Source organism: Pinus tabuliformis, chromosome 3_1 (genome assembly GCF_031772625.1).
Source record: "Pinus tabuliformis cultivar Carrire ecotype Pingquan chromosome 3_1, CPIR1, whole genome shotgun sequence".
NCBI lineage: Eukaryota > Viridiplantae > Streptophyta > Pinopsida > Pinales > Pinaceae > Pinus > Pinus tabuliformis.
In genome coordinates this window covers 706,487,976-706,509,465 of record NC_142301.1, presented here as the reverse complement: position 1 = coordinate 706,509,465, position 21,490 = coordinate 706,487,976, and the positions used below count along the sequence as shown (strand labels likewise).

The following is a 21,490-nucleotide window of genomic DNA, read 5'->3' as shown; positions in this document are numbered from 1 at the left end:
ACGTCTCTACATTGCTCTCTATTTAAACCTTTGCCATTGTTTGCCTCTTCTTCTGGTTCTGATGATGAACCACACTTGTTGATTCGAAATGCGTTGGCGAAAAAATTCTCTTATATGATTTCTATCGAAAAACTTAATTCATTATGCATCACAAAAACTTAAATACAAAAAATAAAATAAAAAATTAAATATTAAAACAAAACCCTAAAATATAACTAACAAAATTATTTAATTCAACCCAACAAAATAAATTAAATTAATCTAAATTAACTGACATATAAAAAAAATAACCATTAAATCAAACTAACCAACCTATATCCCTCCCTCTTACCTCACGTACACACAATTCGTTTTAACATCCAAAAAGGTAAAAAGAGTAGGGGCTGTATAAACCCAAATCGTATTTATGAACATGTCAATCAAATATCCGCCCCAATATGATCACTTCATATTCGATGCACGAAATCTTGTGAGGTCAATTAATAGTGTTAACCTCTAGTCAGTTCACACTCGACTGCCCTCTATCACATTCTCTTTGATGGTAAGATGGTGTCAGCCCTAATTTAACCTGGAATTTTCTCTCTCCTTTAATCAACTTATATATATATATATATATACATACATATATAAACTATACTATATATAATATATTTAAGCTATTAAGTTGGAATTATATAGATTGAATTCATTTATAACAAGTGTTGATATTTCATTGCAGGTTTTATAGAAATGCAAGCCTTAAACATTTAAAGTGAAAACAATATTAAATTTAATATATATTTAATATTTTGGATTCTATGTTGCATTGAAGACTTTGGAAAGTACATTCACGTTAAATAGATATTTTATAACCTAATGTTTTATATAGATGGAAAGATTTTACTAGGTTTACCTAAAAGTAACATTATGAAAGGTGAGTTTATATTTTGATTCATTTATCATTATGTTTTATGTTAAAGGACTAATGATCATTTTCTTTATGTAGGAAATATTTTTTAAAGACTTTTTAATGTGGAGGATTTGAGTAGAAATTGGTTAAGAAGATGAAATATATATTTCATTTAGATAAAAATAGTGTTATCAATGTGATTTTATTTAGGAAGTTACGAGAACTAAATGGAAAACTAATTCCCAGAAATATAAAAGAGAATGTAAGGACCTCTTTCAGTTGTCTTTTCACAAATTGAAGGATGGTGGGCTAGAGATGAGGACTTATTATTTTTTACCACGATAATGTACTTTCTAAAATGGTGCTTCTCATTCTGAATGTGAAATTTTTTATTTAATAATATCACGGTTCATTTAGTTTTTCCTTCTCTTTTCATGCGTTCTTTTTATGTGAGGTTTCATTTACTCTTTCATTGTGTAGAGTTATTGATCTCACTTGATTATACAATAATCTTAAGAGAAAAAAATATTTAAATTCTTTAATAGATGATATTTAAGGATTTTTGAAATTATATTTGCGTTTATTTGTTGCAGAATGAAACTCTAATAATACATGTTATTTATTGTTTACTTGCACATTAAACTTGGATCTCATTTAAAACAAATTCTTTTAATTTATTCATTTTTCTTTTTTCTTTTATTATTTTTATTCATTATTTACCTCACTAGCAAATGTGAATGATTGGGAATAATTTGACTTCATATGATTCTCAAATTTTTCACACATTAATTTGATGTAATGTTTATCCAATATTGATTATTAGAAATAATTAAATCAATTTTTCTAATTGCTTGTGCAAGACAAATTATTAGTGATACTTGATATGATATTAATTTAAGTATACATTTCAATTAGATATGTTTAAGCCAATTTATTTTAATTTATTTCTTTTCATTTTATTTTAAATTTTAATTTGTACTAACCCTAATGTTGTGTATGAGCTATGATATATTAATTTAAAACCTCATATTTGTCAAACATGATATTTAATTTAATAAGTTTCATGTGTTACATCCCTGCCACCTTTCTTTTACTAATATCTCATTTGATCTGAAATAGTCTTTTATCATTAATCTGGCTTTATCATTTTGATTTTAAAGAATATTTTTGTAATTAGTATTATCCCCAGAGAATATCCTTTATGATGAAAGGGAGGCTAACCCTTGTCACCCAATATGGGAGGATTCTTGGAATCCTTAGCGAATGTCTTCTTGGGTTGTTGTCAGATACTAGGACAATTTCATAACCAACAACGTTATAAAATTTTTACTTGATGGGTAGGAGTGCTTGTAAAATTTATGCCATACTCCCACTTGACAAGGTTAGTTTCATATCAATGCCATGTGTGAAATTTACAGACCATAGCACTAATAACATGATTAAATATACCCACCTAGATCCATCTTAAGTATTAGTGTTTTGTTTTCTAAATATTAATTTTATAAATTAATATAAATTATAATTTAAATAGTAATTTATGTTGATATTTTGAAAAAAATATAATAAAGTTTATTAATTATTTTTTTGAATTATTAAATTTTAATTGTTGAAATTCAAACTTGTTAATTATTAAAAACTAGTTATTATCTTAAGCATAATTCCACATAGTCTAACTAATAGAAAATTTTAAAAGCTTGAGTTTAAGTTGTTTAATCTATAGAATTCGAGTGCCCCAATGGTTTTTCAGAGTACTAAATCCGTTTATGCATTCAAAAATGTATTTTAAATAATAAGTTTCATAATCTTGCTTGAAATTGTATCATACAATCCCGACGGAAAGGGTCATTTCGTCTATAAGTTAGACTGTAATCTAACTAATAAATGAAATTGATTTTTGGTTGAAATCCATCAATACAATTTCTAGCGAGATTATGATTTCTTGTTGTTTAAAATACACTTTCGAATGCATAAATGGATTTTGTACCCTGAAAAATCTGAGTTGCTTGATCCTTGCAAATTAAACAACTTAAACATATGATTTTTAGAAAAAAATAAAAAATCATATGTTTAAATTGTTTAATTTGCAAATATCAAGTGGCTCGAGCCTTTCAAGGTGAAAAATGCATTTATGCATTCAAACGTGTAAACAACAAAAAATCACAATCTTGCTAGAATTGTATTACAAGATTCTGACCAAAAAGTTATTTCATCTATTAGCTAAACTACAGTCTAATTTATACATGAAATGACACTTTTCATTGAAATTCCATTATACAATTTCAAGCAAGTCTAACATAGCTCTTCAATTATTTTTTAACATTACTAACTTGTAAATTTCTATGATAAAGGTTAATTACTTTTTATCACGTGTTGCATATTATTCACATAAACATGTTTTTTTTTTTTACTAGATCCAAAGATAACTTCATGTTATATATATATATATATATATATATACTGACATATTCATTGTAATTATTGTTGAGATTCTTTCATACTTACATAATTTGTAATGCTATATCTTCACTCATGCGTGGATATATGATGTGTCTCTTTCTCAATGCATATATTAGAATGGTTAATGATTTTTGTTATATGTAACAATAATATTTTTGATCCCAACTTACACATATGGATTCAAATGTCCCATATACATTAATTGTGTCGCTACTTACGAGCACTCTGGACTTTCTCATTTTTCAGTTTGTTGTCTCAAGATTGATTCTATCTTGGGAATTGGGAATAGTAATACGAAACCTGATCAACAATTTTGGTGGCTAGGGTTTGGATCTATAATGTTTAAGGAGATATGAGGTCATGGAGTAACTATCTCCCCTTCTTCGATGTCGTTCCTCACTCAGTTGGATCCTTCCACTTGAAAGGATGGGCTCTGCAAAGAACCCTTATTGTTCATGATGTTAGCTTCATTCTGGACCCTTCCCTTCACAGATGGTTTTGCTTCATCTTGCTAAGTAACTGTGATAATCAAGATATTTTTTAAATTGTTTTGTTTTGAGCTAGAGTTATACGGTCGACATCCTCCAACTATAATTGCAGCATATTCCTCTTGGAGAGCCTAATATTTAGAGAAGCAGGCCCAGCATAGACCCCAAATTGGATATTGTTTGCAAACAACCAAACTTATAGGTATTTTATATGTTTTAAATACCCTAGCGTCGATTAACCTTTTTTGGGCGTTATGCATATATTCTCTAGAAAGTTTTGAATTATTTATGTTATACAAAATCTAAATGGTTACGAATGCCCTTGTGACAGTGTTTATAAGTAAAATATAACCATGTTTCCCTTATTTCCATTAATTTAATTTTGGTATGTGCTCAAGTCTCTAAAAAAACTTTATTTTTTAATTTCACAGGTGAGGCTTCCGTCCTGCCAAGTTTGGGTTCAACTTTGATTGACCATTTCGATTTACATTTGTACAATCATTCTAGGTTCTAATGAAATCCTCTATGCTTTATATGCTGCTCTAGGTACATGCAGGGCCAAATTCAATGTGTGGAGTAAGGTTTTATGATTGAGTATTAATGTGTCTCTCTAGTTAAAATTTGATAGAATTTATATTAATAATTTTATTATAGCCTCTAAGCCTTGACTTTTCCATGAGTGTAAGACTTTGGTTCTCGATAGTCTCAAAATTCCAATGTATTTAACTTATTTCTAAATGTTTTCCGGAGGCATTCACAACATATACTCTTATTATTTGTTGGGATTTCCTTCTTTTTTTTTTGTTATCCTCATGGCCATTACCTATCTATGCTGAGAGTTTATGAGAAAAACACACGCACACACACAGATATAGATTTTTGTTTCCCAAGCATAAGTTGCTTTTAATTTAATGACGTGATATTTAGTTACACGATGTTTAGAATAGATGTTTATTGGGCGAAAATATTATTTACAGTGGATATGACTCTTCATAAAAGCATGTATCTAACTTTAAAAATGTTTAATTCAAGACTGATACATTCCTTCCTTTTGATTTTTATTGGAAAAGAAAGGGTTTATGACCTGTCTATTCTGTTCTTACTTTCTTTTAACTATTTAGAAAAATAGGTCTCAACTAAATCATAATAAATTTATTTGATCAGCATTATTCACACACAACAGGGGTTTGTTTTAATCATGGAACATATATACACACACACACACACACACACACACACACATACACATAGCTATAACATTATTATTGTTATAGTCTGGAAGGCCGGTTGGATTTGTCTCTAAGACAATAAATATATATTCTAGTCCTAAGTATTTAAGAATTTAGGACTTTTCTAGGAAGATGGATAGACCCTGTTCATTCCAACAAAACTCAGTGCTAACCAAAATTCATTCATGATATTATTCCTCTCTTTACCATAACATAGTACCAGTATTAGATTCAAATATTTGCACACTATGATAGGAAATACATACATACAAGAGAACTATTCCAAAACACATTCCACTTATCTATTTTCCAATGTCTGATCTTTCCACAAGAATCATAGGGAGTAAAAGAATTCTCGACAGAAACAATGAGAACTAGTATCCTATACCAGAACTCCCCCCAGCCAGTTTCATATCCTGAGCAATTTTATTTGATAGATACCATACCAAATCCACCTAGGATTTGCACCAGATTTTAGTGCATTTTTCTTTGTAATTGTGATGAGAAGCCTGGCGCTAAATCTGGCTCTTGTAAAATTTTTAAAGTGTCCTTTTTGGCGCCTGATTTTGCATCCTTTTTCACGCTATATTTTGCATCATTTTTTACACCAAACTATGCATCATTTTTTGCATCAAATTTTGAACCAAGATTTGCATCTTATTTTATGACAGGTTTTGGTTCTAGTTTTGTGTCATTTTTTGCATCTATTTTTAATCGTCTTTTGCTTCCTATTTTGTGTCATTATTTGCTTCCATTTTTGCGCCATCATTTGCATCAAGTTTACATTGTATTTTGCATCCAATTTAACATCTTTTTCTACATCCATTTTGTGTTAGTTTTTGCATATAGTCTTACGCCAGGTTTTGCATCTAGTCTTACACTAGTTTTTGCTTCTAGTTTTGTACCTATTTTTGCACCAGCTTTGGTGCCTATCTTTGCACCATGTGTTGAATTTGATTTAGCACCAAAATTTGCATCCATTTTTGTGCCCATTTTTGCATATTTTTTGCACCAATTTTTTTGTCCACTTTTACGTTTGATTTATCTCCATTTTTCCCATCCCATTTTGCACCATATTTTGCGTCATTTGTTGCATCCAATTTTGCATAGTTTTTAACACCATTTCTTGCATCCAATGTTACATCATTTTGAGCATCCAAATTTGCATTTATATTTTCATCTTATGTTGAGTCATGTGTTGTGTCCACCTTTGCATCTTATTTTGTGTCTAATGGTAAACTCAATTTAGAGCCATTTTTTACATCTACTTTTGTATTTGTTTTTGCACCAAGTTTTGCATCATTTTTTGCATTCAATTTTGAGCTATTTTTATGCCCATTTTTGCACCATTTTTTGTGTCTACTTATGTGTCCAATGTTGCACCATTATTTACGCCCACTTTTTCATCCAATTTTGCATTTTTTTGGTGTCTAGTTTTACATCGTTTTCACCATCCAAATTTGCATCTTTTTCTGCCTCATTTTGTGTACACATTTGTATATAATTGTATCTAAGTTTGAGCCTAAATTTGCATCTGATTATGCATCATTTTTTACATCCAATATGGCATCCTTGGTTTCACCTTTTTTCAGCCCCATTTTGCATCTTGTTTTATGTCTTTTCTTACATCTTTTTTTTTTTTTTTTTCCTTTTTTGCGCCCAAGTTTGCATCCCAAATTTACACCATTATTTGCATCATCATTTGGCATCTTAATTTGTAACATTTTTGCTTCCTTTTAGCACTCAACTTTGCATCTTATTTTACATCTAGTTGTCTTTCTTTTTTTGCATCTAATTTGGTGTCCATTTATGTGTCCTTGTTTTTGCCCAATTTGATATCCTTTTGTATGCCATGTTTTGTTCCCTTCTTTGTGTCAACTATTGCACAATTTTTCACTTCTAGTTTAAAACACTTTGTATGTCATTGTTTGCATTTTGTATTAATTCTTAGTTTAGCATCCAATTTTACTTTCAATTTTGCATCCATGGTTACATCCGCAATTAACTTCTTATGTAGAGTATATTTTTCTTTACATATATGACCCCCTTTATAGATTCATTTTACTAATTTCAATTGCATAGTGAAATATATCATAGTTTCTAAATATCATTAAAGAAGATATCACAATTCAAAATCATTTGTAAAGAAATTTAAGGGAAATTGACAACATCCATCCAAAAAAATAACAATGTCATCATATACAATGATTCATTGACAATTTTCAACACATGTATAAAATAGCAACATAATACTAATAAGATCAGTATTATTTTTAATCAAAACAACTAAAATTCAAATATGATTAACATATCAAAATATTTCATGAATATCATTATTCTACGATAAATTAACAACATACATCCAAAGATGGTAATATCACCATACATTATAATTCTCTATCAAAATAATGATGATACTTTCCAATATATAAATCAAATAAAAATATAATAATGATAATATCATCATCATCTTTAATCAAATCAAACTCATCGTATGATTACCAAATCAAAATGTTTCATTGATATAGGGTAAATTCACAACACCCATCTAAACATAACAATGTCATTCTACACAATAATTTCTTCATCAAAAACAATGCATGTGCATGCCTAGCTACCACCACCAAGATCATCCTCATGATCATCTTGACCATCCTCATTAGTCTCATCCACATCATCACCAACACCACAACTATCATCATCATCTCCTCCTTCACCACCATCATCCTCATCCTCATCATCTCCTGATATATGTTGAGCATAGTTTGGATCATCATCGTGATCATCATCTTGGCAATCATTACCTATAGTGTTCTGGCAAAAAAATTCAATATTACATGTTAGTATTAATTACATAACACAACGCAAGTTTTTTTTATACAATGCTAGCCATAAAATTAGGTAAGATATAATATCTAATAGTACTAAAAAATAAAATGAAAATACAGTTCAAAAGTATATTGGAAATCCAACTAAGATTACATACCATAGAGTCCATCCAAACAACAAATTCAACCCATCTCTTTTGCTGCAGTGCCTCCTTTTCCAAATGATTTGGAGGTCTTCCATATTTTAGTTCCTGTCAATCAGTAAATATGGAGAAATTAGATAACAATGACTTTCTTCTAGTACAAATTTTATTAAAAAAGTATCACATGTTTAATATACTTACAAAGGTTGTTATCAGTGCTTTTAAACCTTTCTGGCCACTACGATGAGTGACTTTTATCTTGGTTAACCTCGCCTTGGATGCCTTGTCCTTAAACATAAACCGATTCAATTTATTTTCACACAAATACATGTCTAAGATACTTATAAGTATTAATACATTCTAAATAACGTTTAATGAAAAATTCACCTGAATGCTTTCATTGTCGGCCTTTCTTTGTGCATCCAACTTCTCATATGATTTTACAAGTTCTTTCCATACTTTAAAAGTTATGTCAAATGGTATTTGTTTCATTCTTTGATCTTGAGGTATTTTTTTTATTTTTCTTGTTTGGTTGCAACGAAACCTCTTATAGTTGAGCGACATTTGCAATTTTATCTTCTTAACTGACCAACCAATACCAAATCCATTCTCTATGTCCTGTACCGCCATCTTTTTTAGGTAACTGAGCACGAAGGAGTCATAGAGGTAATAAGGCAAACTTCCATGATTCATTTCAATAGTTACACAAAACCAGATGCGACAAGGGAGACAAAGATAAAAGAAAGTCCACTCTACAAACTATTAATTGCGACAATTTCACAACTGGAATTCTATTGCAGTAACCAAAATTAATTCTTCTAACTGTTAATCACTTTAATAGTTTATTGCTATGGTAACAACGAATTAATCACATTGCAATATTCAAAAAATTAAACATTGTGGAAGATAAACTGGAAATTGAGAAAATACTAGCATACACAATTATAACATTGTTATTTTTGGACAAAAGTCCCCAGAAAAACCCAACTTGGGAAAACCCATGCAACAACGGAAGGTTTTTATTATTAAGCAACAGTGAGAAATTCCGAGTACAACTTGATGTTTAAATTTTCTAATCCTACAAAGAAAAATGTTGGTAAAAATCTTGTGAGGAATTTTTCCTCATCCCCACAAGCAATCTTGGCTCAATCAAGCCAATCGAACTGGCTCTCCAACGCCTCTGCATAGGCCCTGCACCAACTCTGCGCATGCTTGAAACTCATTGGCCTGGAACTGCCTCTGATTAGTTTCTGACTCACTATCATTGGTCTGGAAGCCTCTGGCTTGGCCCTTTGGAATTTCTTTTGGCCACTAGCACTTGCAACGACCCTTCCTCTAGCTAAATTGAATTTCCCTCTATAGACGTCTGCGCAACACCTGCGTCATCCTCTCTATGGCTATCTCTGCCTCTCTACAAGCTACTCTTAGGATCTAGAAAGTTTCCTCCGAACTCACTGTCTTTACCTCTCTCTGTCCTTGCTTCCCTTCTTTGGCTCGAACTCTTCCAGCGAACAATTGTTGCTCTCTAGAAAGTCAAACTGCCCAAGGAAATCAATCTCAAGTGTATTCCACCATTTACCCATCGACTTCTTCCTATAATCTCTAGTTGGGACTCCAACGACCAAGATTAAAACTTAATCAACGACTAAGATTATTTCCTAGTCGATCAATGTGATTTTCTAGAGAAACATCACCTTCCTCAATTAATTACTGTTAATTAATCATTTTCCTTAAGACTTAGGAAAAATTTAATTACTGATTAACTAACTTAATTGAGGCACTTCTAAGTGGATTTTCCTAAAACTTTTCTGGGTTATGGAGTCCTAGTGTTTATTAGCCTCTCTGACAACTATAAATACTAGAACACCATCCGATGCTACAAAAACTAACATTACCCACCAAAGTGGGTGCCCCTATAGGAGAAAAAATTTCTCCCAATCTTCACATCCATCCGACCAACCATGTAGCCACTAACAGCCACCACTAGCTGACAATCTGCCATTGTATCCCCACCACCTGCATTAGTCATATACATTCTCACCCATCCAACAAAAGCACATGAACGAAGGTTGGCTTCCAATCAAAGGCTAATTTATTCATTTTGCAATTTGGTGCTTATTCTTGTTTGTATTTGGGCATTTTATATGTATTATGGGATGACCTGGAAGAAAGAGGGGATTTGACTGTGATCTTGTTCCCTCACCTTAAATGGGGGGGTGTTAATATTCGATCTTAGTCCAATGGGGCCTCCCCTAATGGCCCAATGGGTATAGGAGGGGTTGATTGAGATAGCATTGTTCCATTTATCCCTATTCCATACTTTCCACTTTTCATCTTACATTACAAGCCCATGTTCCACCTCCATTCTTCAGGTTCCATTGACCCTTAGTTTTCTGGGATTTGACACCCATACATCTACATACCTAGGTTGGGCCCGAAACTTTGCCCTAAGAGGTTGATGCAGCTAAAATAAAAATAAAGAGCATATCATGGCCACAAAATAAAATAAAAAGAATATCAAAATGCCAACCCTCAAATGATAATTCTGGGAACCGCAGAGTGATATTGATGGATATTTGAGGGAAAACCCTCAAATAATGATTTTTAAAGGCTTTTACACCACACTTTCTACCCAAAAGCCTCAACGCATGCCACATGGAGATCATTTATTTGATGACATCAGCCTTTTGAGGCCTCACTGCTCACACATGTGGGCTCTCATTTGATTTATTGTCTAAGCTAGATGGGTTGACTTGTAACCCAATGCATCATTATGATTTTACTTGTCTTTTAGGGGCTTTTAGACTAAAAATTATACTTGTCCTCCTCATATAAATAAAGGAAAGGATTTTCTCATTTGTCATCATCATCACTTGTGAATTCAGCGTCTCTTCTTGAGAATTCGAGCCTCTTTTCCTATTGGAGAGATGTGATCTATGGAGTATACTTTGTATTGGAGGTATATTCTTGTCTTTGGAGAAGTTGCCTTGGATCAATGATTGGATTGTACATGCATATTGTCTTGCAAGTGCTCTTTTATTGAAAAAAATTGATTTCATGTCTAATATATAGAATAAATCGGTGATCTAGATTAAATATTGTGCCTTAATTTTGTTGAGTATCAACTTTGTGGATGCTAAGTCATATTATTGCATGCATTACTCATTGTATGATATGTGAATGGAAAGCCCCTTGGTGATCTTACATTAGCTCTCCCAAGTGAATTTTGGTCCCGCACAAAGAAAATACTTAGGGTTATGATGTTAGGGCATCAAAATATCCTTACTCCTTTGCAAGTTTTAGCCAACCTAATGAATCCATACACTCCATCAACACTAGGACTAGGCATCGCCCATCCTTATTTGGTGATAAAGTCAATTTTCATCCATAAAGTTTACTTTCTCTCTCTTACCTATCTTGGTCCTCTGAATGGCCAAGCGACCAACTAGGGCTCTCAGTGACAAGGAGAGGGAATTTGGGTCATGGAAAGTCTAAACATCGAGGGTTGAGTGGTTGCCACAAAATCATTCCCCTTGGTGGGCATTCATTCTATTTTTATGAATAATCTCCCTTGCCCTAGATATTTTCCCTAGCGTAAACCCTAGTTTAGTTATAGCTTCAACTTGGGGGCCTCTTGAGGGTTTCGTGTGTCTTAACCTTGTTGGAATATGTTGTAGGAAGCCCTTTCTTGGCATCTTGACCTTTAGTCATCCCAACTCTCAACCTAAAAAAATCAAACCCTAGGTCTTATGTTGCCCTAATTTGGCCTTTTCAAGGAAAGCAAACTTCTTCCTCTTGATGCCTTATGCCTAAATTGTGCCTTTCCCTTGTAGGCCTCTTTGTCACCTTACACCTCTAGGCTTATAACACCTATTAGGTGACTTATTATATATAGGGACTCCTCCCATTGGTGAAAATTCATAATGAGCAGGGAGTTTTGGTTGTGGTGACAATGGGCCGCCACACCATTATTGTCACTTAGTCCAGTGCCTTCCTTGTAGGGTACCGGTGAGCTCCAGTATTGCAGCAATAATGCTGCAAATCCTGGGGCTTCCTTCTTTACTTTTATCAACCTGGTAGTTCGTAACAAACTTGGAAGCAGCAGTGCTGTATGCACAAGTACTAGCTCTTACTGCAGGCTGTCACTTGATTAGATGGTGCAAGTTCGCTAGGAGCTTAAGCCAACTTCTATGAGTTCTCAGAAGAAGCTTTAACTGTGATGAAAGGAAGCTAGCTCTACAGGGGCTATTCTACTTGTATAAAGAGAGGGAAAACTGGAATGAAATGCAAACCCTAGCAAACACCAGCAAACCCTAGTTTACCCACTAACCCTACTTTTGCAAGAAAAGAGATGGAAACTACTGAAATGGGTGCCATTGACTACTGAAAAGGTAAATTGCATTTATTCAAGCTACTTCTGAAGAGAAATGAGAAGAAATCATCTTTTTTTACTTTTGAGTATTTTTATGTGGAATTATTATGCTTATTATTTGACTAGTTGTGATTGTGCAGAGGTTTGGTGGCAAAGGGAGATGGAGTTGGCTTTTGCAGATGGCGAGGAAGGTGTGGAGAGGTACTAATAAGTCCCTAGTACCCTTCTGAAGACTTCCATTGTGATCAGACTTCGAAAAATCACTCACAGGAAGTTCTACAGGAGGCTTCAGGGGATCTACAAGAGGTTCTAAAAGAGGATCTATAAGAAGAGGTCGAAAGTGGTTTTTGGAGGTTTGAAGGTGAAAAAAATGATGGGAAAGGGGAAATTAAGGTTGGATGAAGGTTTTTAGGGGTCTATAACTTGTCAACGAAGATCAGGGGCGAAGGAGATGGTTGGATTTGTTCAAATGGCAAGAAAACAGTTTTATGGAAAAACAACGCAGAAATTAGGGTAGATTGGCGAAATGTGGCGAATGAGCTGGGGGATCTATGAGAGGTGAGCTAGTGTTGGTTGTTTTATGGAGGAATGATGAGCTAGAATGTCCTACAAGAGATCTGCACACTTACTTCTCAAAACTAACCAAAGCAAGAATCGAAAACATAGTTTTGTCTATCTTAACCTAATTTTTTACCTAAAACCAGAAAAATGTTGAACAATACCTTATGAACAGAAAATCATGCGAGATAACTATGGCAAAAGGGCATAAAATGATCTAAGCAATTAAATTTGAAACAATATCAACTTTTCAAAATCAAAGTATCACACTAGTAGTTGCATGAAGGAGCAAAAAACTGTGTTTTTGGTGGCAGCAATAGTGCCTTGACCTCAGATCATAGTCCCAAGGAGGGGGAAAGGAGATAAAGACCTACTATTAGCCTTTTTGGATATTTTTCTGTCACTGCAACAACCTACTTAAGCAACTTGAAGCAAAAACAACTATTCTAACCATCAAAAGCAACCTAATCCAATGCAGTAAAATGAGTATATGCAGCAGAAATTAACTCATGAATGGAAACAAAAACATATAAGTACAAAAAGGAGGTGTTGGGTAGCTTGGGTTGGGCCCTAACCCAAGAGCTTCAGCCCTCTGGAAAAAATTAGTGCTGGCTCAAAACTTTGTTCATCTTCATTATCAAAAATAGCAGTTACATCACATAAAAATTGTTCTCAAAAAGCGCTCGGAAATGAGCTGAGTGCAATGCTGCACAAAAGTGCGAAAATATACTAAGAACTGGCGAATCTACTGAGGCTCAAAGCCTTCTTATTTATACAAGTGGGGACTCCCAACAATCCTCCTAAAATTAGGGAACTCGGCTTCCTAGAATTGAAGATAACATCAGCCCTACTTGGCTTGCTCGGCTGCCCCTTGGAATCATCAATGTGGGCCTTTGTACTCCGAGCTGCTGATGAAGAATTCAATGAAGGGGTCATTAATGAAGGAGACACCCCTCCTACAAGTCCTTTTCCCTGTTTCTCTCGAGTTTGGCTACCATTTGCTCATAATTTCCTTGTTTTTGTCAAAAATTGTCCAAAAAATCTGCAATAAACATTCATTAGACTACATGGCAAAGTGACCATCTCCATTCACTCTATTGACATAAATATATTCAAAAACATGCACAAAACTATTGAGAATGGTGGATTAAATCAAAATAATAGGCAGAATGAGCCCATTTAGTTACCCATTTCTGGGGCGCATCATCACCCCCCTGCTGAATGGGTTGCTCATCCTTTGAGCAACTAATCTAGCTCTTGATATTTAATAGCTCTGACAGATTCCCTGACATCCCAAGCCTCTGATGTGATGTCTTCTTCCCTATCATGGAAACCTGCTTTCCTGTCCACTTCCTCCCATTGTTTCTGTTCTTCGTCCTCCTTAACTCCTTCCAACAGTCCTAACAGTAGTGGAGGACTGAACTTAAGACCAATCCAGTTGGCTTTCAAGTTTTGCATTGAGTATTTATATAGGGGCACTCTCCTCATGGCCTCCCTCATTCTATTTGGGGAGTGATACTCCATGATCCTTAAGCTATGTGGCAATGTATTTCACCTTCTCATGCATGCATGAAGGCAGTCATCGCCAAACAATCTCTCCATATCTTCAAAATGACCAATAGCTTGTGCTTTCCTGTCAACATAATTAGGGAGAATTTGGGGATTGGCTGCAAGGTGTTGGTCAGGATAGATGAGAGCTAATGGTTCTGCTATTTCTGCCCTTATCATTAGGGGCTCACTTAGCTCTTTTGCCATTATCTTATGAATTTCCACTGCCCTCTTTTCTTCATGGCTCATCCAAGAAGCCATAGCCATCAGCTGTAAGTCCCCCAATGCAGCATTTGGATCCCATAAATTCATGTCAGGAAGTGCCATGTTGTGTAGGTAAAATTCTGCTAGCCTTGCTTTATCCTCGACTGAACTATGATCACATAAATGCATAAACTGACCATAATCTTGAAATGGGATTGTGCCCCTTTGGGCCAATGTCTTAATCTAGAATTGGAGCCATTGGTCTTTGAGATACAATGCATAGGATTTAGCTGGTTGTCTGCACTGCAATGCCTCCATTGCCCAACTGGCCATGCAGGCTAACTGGGCTTCCTTTTCCTGCAGCTGCTTTTTCAAAATCAGCACTTCAGTTGCTGCCTGAGATTCTCTTTCTTGCTGCTGTTTCATCACTGTTTCACTATCTGTCTGTGGTTCTTCTTCTTGTTGTTATTTCTTTGCTACTTCACTATCTACCTTGGGTCCCTCTTTTTGTTGTTGTCCTTCCAAGATTGGCAGCTTATTTCCTCCTTGAGGTTCCCTTTCTTGTAGCTGCTTTTTCAACAATTCATTTTCTTCCTGTAGTTGAGCTCTTCTAATGCTCTTTGTGTGCCTTACCATGCTCAACTCCCTACTCATCTCTCTCAACTTGTTTTCCATGTGCCCTATATGTTCAACTCCTTTAGATTTAGAAATCTGGATCCAGGTGTGGGTCTTGACTCTTTCTTTTTCTAGTTCAAAGAAAAGAGGCACAACAAATTTTTGTGGGATAATATTCCCACCCTCCAGAAGATTGTAATAGGAGCCTAAGTTAGGCTGAGGTCCAGGTTCTGGTATTTTTTTTTGCCTCACCTTCCTCTTGGGACTGTTCCTCTGCCTTCCTTTCCAGTTTTTCAGTTTCTTTGAGCTTGGCCAGTGTCTCCTGTAGAGAGGTTTGTGCCTCCTGTAGGACTGCTTTAGAGTCCATCAATTTGATCCTTTCCTTCCAGGTGGAGGTCTTAGGACTCCCTCTCTCGTAGGTGATGGAGATTTTGGAGGGAGATTCCTCCTTTGTCACAGTAGGTGCATCCTCAATGATAATGGGTTCTTTCGATGGTGGCTGGGGCTTGCCCACCTTGATTCTGGTGCTCCTCCGGGCTTTGAAATACATCGATGTCTGTATTTTTATTTTTCCCTTTTGCTTAGCTGGAGTGCTCAATGCAGCAAGAACAGCTGCTGCTTCCCTTGCCAGTGTTTCAGGGGATACTTCTTCCTGCTGTTTTTCTTCTTCACCCTCTGTAGTTTTGCCTGTGTCTACTGTTTCTGTTTTAATTTCTGCTGTCTCAAGTGGTGTTTTCTCCTTTTCTTGCTGAGTTTCTACCTTTCCAGTGGCAGTCTTCTTCTGAGCTGTCTTGGTCTTCTTCTTCTCAGCTTTTGTCCTCTTCCTCTTTTCTGCTTTTGATGTTGTTTCCTTCTCTGCCTTAGGTTCAACTGTGGTTGTGTCATTTTTCTCTTCTTCTCTCTGTTTTTCCTCTTTTTCTTCTTCTACTTGAATATTTTGTGCTTCCTCATGGATTTCCTTTTCAAGTTCCTCTGTCTGCTCCTCCTCTTCACTGCCATATGGACTAAGTTCATCTATGAGAGTTTTTATGTTGTCCTCCCTAGTCATATTCCTGAAAATTTCCCAGGGTATAGGGATGGTGTATGTGTGGAAGGCATCCTCTACAAAAAATTTAATGAGCCCATGGTGGGCCAGTTGGTCTGGAACCCCTGCATTCAATTTGGTGCCACACTCTATCAAAGACTAGAGGAGAAAATATGGCAGACTGAGTTTTCTAGCTGTAGGTAGGTCCATTCCATATCTTAATTCATGCAATAATCTGAAGTGATAACCATAGACTATACTGTATCTTCCTTCACAAGAGATATATTTCATGATCTGGTAGCTGACCTCACCCCATGGATGAGGTAAACTTGTCCTTCTGATCCCATTCTTATCCTCTACAGGATGTTCATCAGGCTGAAAAAATGTCTTTTTAGCAACCTGTCCTAGTGGTTTTTCTTCTTTGCTCCAAGGGAGCCCAAGTGGAAGACCTATGATTTTGCTGATAAATTCTGGTGTAAGCTCTATGGTCAGACCCCTGAAACTGACTGTATCATGTTTTTTTGAATGGGGTCTTAAGGACATTAAGAATTCCAAGGTCACCTCCTCATCATATCCATGAATTCTCTCAAAGAAAGGCATCTAGTTTGCCTTGGTGAAGAGGGCTACCACTTCTGGGTGTTCATGCAATTTGTTGGAGTTCAAAGGCTCCTTTCTCATAAAACCTCCTGGCATGGTGTTTAGTGACTTCTGGAAATGCTCAGGTGAGGAAGAAGGCAACAACTTTCAAAATCGGAAACAAAGGAATAGCTGAGGTTTATCTTTCTGGAATCATAGAGGGAATTTTTCGTGTTTCTCTCTTTCACAATAGCAATGTGCAATTTTTCCTCCCTTCAAACCCTGTTCTCAACCTGAATTTACTTCTCGGGTTTTTTCTTTTTTGGAGGAAATCACTATTTTGACAAAACAGAGAGTATATGAAACAATGCTTTTCTTCTTTCTCACAAAATGAACAGGCTTCCAAATGCAAATTCACACTTTTTCATAGGCTTGATTTTCTATGGTTGCACCTATTTTTTACAGAAGAATACAGGGAAGAAAAAGACAGACTTTTAGTGCAGAGAAGAAGATGGAGAGACGGTATAGAATTCAGAAAAACACAGGCAGAGTTTTGTGCTCACGTTCCTTTCCTTTTCAACCCAATACTTTGCTTCTAATCCCACCACCTTGTATAGATATATCACATGCAGTGTGGGTTTCTGAGCCTACCTATTTTCGATCTTGAATTTGGCAAAAATTCCGAATTTTTCCTTTGCAGAGCTACTCTCTGGCCTTCCTGTAGAAAGCCTCTTGTAGACGGTGTTCCTGTTCCTGTAGAATGCGATAGTGCTCCTGTAGAGCCTGATAAGTAGGAGGGTTTTGAAAACTGGCAAAGAATGACTGGTTTGATGCTCTGAAGGTGGTAGGTGATTTACTGCAGTCGAGAACTCGTCGATGCAAATGAAAACAAAAGGTGGTGGAGGCTTCAACCGTAGTGTACTTAAGCTGATGGCGTGATCTACTGTGACGAGGTGAGGTGGCAGGATGGGTACGTTATCCCCATCCAGACCGTTGGTCCTACTCCAGTGCCATTATTGTATTTCATGTCGCCTGCTCGCCATCACTTCCATTATTCTTGTTATACGCCGCCACCGCTACCGGTTCTGAGTTTTTCTTCCTGAGTTGACAGACCACACGTGCTGATTGTGTCTTCTGAACTACTGTTTGAATTGGATGATGTGTGTTTGAACTCAATGAGGGTGGCTAGTGAGTTGGCCACCAAATTCATTTGATCACGACCATCTCAATGGTTCATGCAGTTCCTAAATAATATTCATGCAACAGAGGAACAAGTTTAGCCACTTACCTGTTAGTCGCTACCATGCTCTGCATGCTTGGACTTTGACACTTTGTTTTTTATTGTTGCTACTGCTAGTGCTCATGGCCTCTAAACTGGTGGCTTCTGCTGGTGATTTTCGATCAGGCACCGCTCCTTGTACATTGTATACATCTTCGCTGCACTGACCCTGCCTCTGGAGCTTGTTTTTTTAAAGGGATCAGTTGTTACAGGAATCCTGCAGGATTTCCTGTAGCTGCTTCTCCCTCTAAAATTTCTGGTTGATGCTTGAGCAGGGACTGAAGAGACAGCTGCAAAAGGTTCTGAAGGAAAGGAGTAACAACTGGAATACATCAGGTAAGAAACAAGTGAAGAATGTTGTTGTTTTATTCATCATCATTTTTTTTGTTTAAAAACGAAAGAAACAGAATTTCTGTGTTTTCTGTGCAGGGAAGGAAAAGCGAGTGGAAGTGTGGGTGTGCAGGGATGGAATGGAGAATTAGGTGGATGAATGGTGGCAGGGAGGTCCACAAGCCTTCTGGACAAATTTTTAGCCCTCAGATTCTTCTCTGAACTTGATTTTGAGCTTTCTGTAGTTTCTACAAGAGCCTCCTGTAGAATGCACAGAGTTTCCTGTAGGATGCAAAATTTTCAGAACAAGCGAGACCAAGGCCTGGGAAAAGACAATGGCGATGGAGGAATGAGCTATCAAGGGTGTATGCAACTTGGCCATGTCTTTTTTCTCTTGTGTGACCCTCCTGCAACCTGCAATGCATTCAAAAGAAGTTAGGTTTTTTTTTTTTTTCATCCTTTTCTTTTTCTCCTTTTTTTTTTTATGAGACAGCTGGGGCACCTCCAGGAGGTTTTCAACCTCACTTCTTGCACTGGGTGCCTCCAAGAGGTTTTCACCTAGGAATCTTTTATTCTTTTTTTTCTGTATTTTCTGTTTTTTTTTCAAGGTGTGGGTGGAGTGGAGGCAGAGACCTGCTCCACTACCAACACGGTTTTACTCAGATTCTGTTGGGTCCCTATAATACTAGTGATTACCCCATTACTATTGTAGTTATACCCCTTATTTATATTGATGTACCCATGTAGTGCCCATATTGTTACTATTGTGCCACATAGAAGCCCACTATTGTTATTGTTGTGCCCTACAATATTATTGTTATGTAGGCTTTGATTGTATTGGGACCACTTAGACTCCTATATATAGAAAGGAGGTATTTTCATTTGTATCATCCAAGAATTGTTCATTTATGTAATGTAAAGGAGGTTGCCCCCTCGAAGAGGTTGAATTCTAAGGCGTGGATCTCTCTTTTCTATCTTTTTGTGAGCTGGTTTCATAACATTTGGTATCAGAGCTTTGGATTCTAGGGTTTCGCTGCTCCAAACAGGTCATCGTGGAATTTTCGCTATAACTTTGTTTCTGTGACGTTTCAAAAGTCGCAAAAAAAACCCATTTGAGAAGAATTGGCGCTGAACCTTGGGTCCGAATTTCAGAACTTTTCTCGCGATATTTTCGGAGATATGATCTGAGGAAGTTGGTCTTTTTGCAAACTCCTGAATTACATTCAAAACAGGTGACCTGGGGAAATTCGTCATAACTCTCTCTCTGAGGATCGGATTGAAATTTTGTAAAAAGGTACATAAATCGAACGGACAGTAGTTTATTGTGGGTGAGTTTCAGATTCAAAGGTTGAAACAGTGACTCGTGGCACGTCGTACAAGTTTGCTCTACTGAACCAGTCTAAAAGCAAGTCACTGTGGGAGATTTCACATAACTCTTCCTTGGAGAATCCAATTTGGCTCAGACTTGTGGCACTGGAAAGAGGACGCAGAAGGCTACTACAGATAACAATTTCAGAACTGGATGATCCGAAATCACAGAGATACATCAGATTCAATATCAGGCCTCTATAAAGTGAAAAAAGGTGTGTAGTTTTTTTTTAAATTTTTGTGTAAGCTTGGTTTAACGGAATTCAAAGGGCATAGTAAAGCATTATTATCGGTAACTGATGCCCCGAGGAAAGAAAATGCAAACACCTAGTAATGAACCTGAAAGCTCTAGCATGACTCATGAAGAAGAGGAAGAAATGCTACATGATATATCAAAATTACAAGAACAAGTGCAACAAATGTCACGCTCACAAAAGCTAACAGAAGCTAAGATAAGTGGCGTGGAATCTAAGGTAAATGGCGTGGAATCTAAGATAAAGGGCATGGAAGCTAAGATGGATGGCATGGAAGCTAAGATTGACGCTAAATTTGATGGCATGGATGATAAGATGGATGAATTGAAGAAGTTGCTACAAGAAAGGGTCACTAATGGTGAAAAGGTAGTAAAGGAAACTCATGATGAGAATAAAAGAAATGTTAATCATGATTCCATAGACTCTAATGTTGGATCGAAGACTCACCATGTTCCAAAAATCGATGTGAGGAAGTTTGATGGCAAGGATCCCGCCACATGGATATTACAGATGGAGCAATTCTTCGATCTCAATAATGTGCAAAACACACAAAAGGTACGTATGGCAACTTTATATTTGGAACCAAATCAGTTTGTATGGTATCAATGGCTTTGTTCTCGTAAACAATTTATCACTTGGGAAATTTTTACGGAAGAATTGATAGCACATTATGAGGATACAAAAAGCAACACTTTTTTTAGCCAATTGATGAATCTCAAACAAAAGGGTTCAATAATGGAGCACATTGAGGAGTTCCAAAAATTGAACATAAGGATAAAAGATATTCCAGAGGAGCATAGGATTGATGTGTTCATAGGGTCTTTAAAGGATAATATCCAACATGATGTGCGCCTTTGGGAACCTGATTCATTAGAGAAGGCATTCAGGTTAGCAAGAAAAATGGAAAGCAAAATTATGGCAACTAGGAAGCATATCATTCACAACTATAAAGATGGAAGTGTTGTTGCCCATAGTCTTCCACAACCTACAAGGTTGACACCGCAACAATTGGAAGAAAAAAGAGCAAAAGGGCTTTGTTACAATTGTGATAGCAAATACACAAAAGGTCATAAGTGTGCTGAGAAGAAATTATTCTACATAGATTGTGAAGAGGAAGAAGAAAAGGAGCAAGAAAGGTCAAAAGAAGAGGATATATTCCAGGAACAAAGCCTATATGAAGAACAAATAAATCCAACCATATCTTGTAATGCATTGGCAGGAATTACCACTCCTCAAACCATCAAGATAGAAGGACAAATCAAGAAGAAAAAGGTGATAGTGTTGATTGATTCAGGAAGCACCCACAATTTTATTCATTGTAGGGTAGC

At 35.9% G+C, this 21,490-nt stretch overlaps 1 protein-coding gene across 1 annotated transcript in view; it reads right to left on the bottom strand.

Annotated features, from left to right (window-relative positions):
• Positions 1 to 7,501: 7,501 nt before the first annotated feature.
• LOC149189126 (heat shock protein 90-5, chloroplastic-like) overlaps positions 7,502 to 21,490 on the bottom strand; it is a 39,580-nt gene continuing 25,591 nt past the window's right edge. Inside the window, exons 5-6 of the mRNA XM_089413158.1 lie at positions 8,050 to 8,142; positions 7,502 to 7,877 (exon numbers count right to left, since the gene is read on the bottom strand). Coding sequence (XP_089269284.1) covers positions 8,075 to 8,142 — 68 coding nt within the window. The 3' untranslated portion in view covers positions 7,502 to 7,877; positions 8,050 to 8,074. The remainder of the gene's footprint in view (positions 7,878 to 8,049; positions 8,143 to 21,490) is intronic.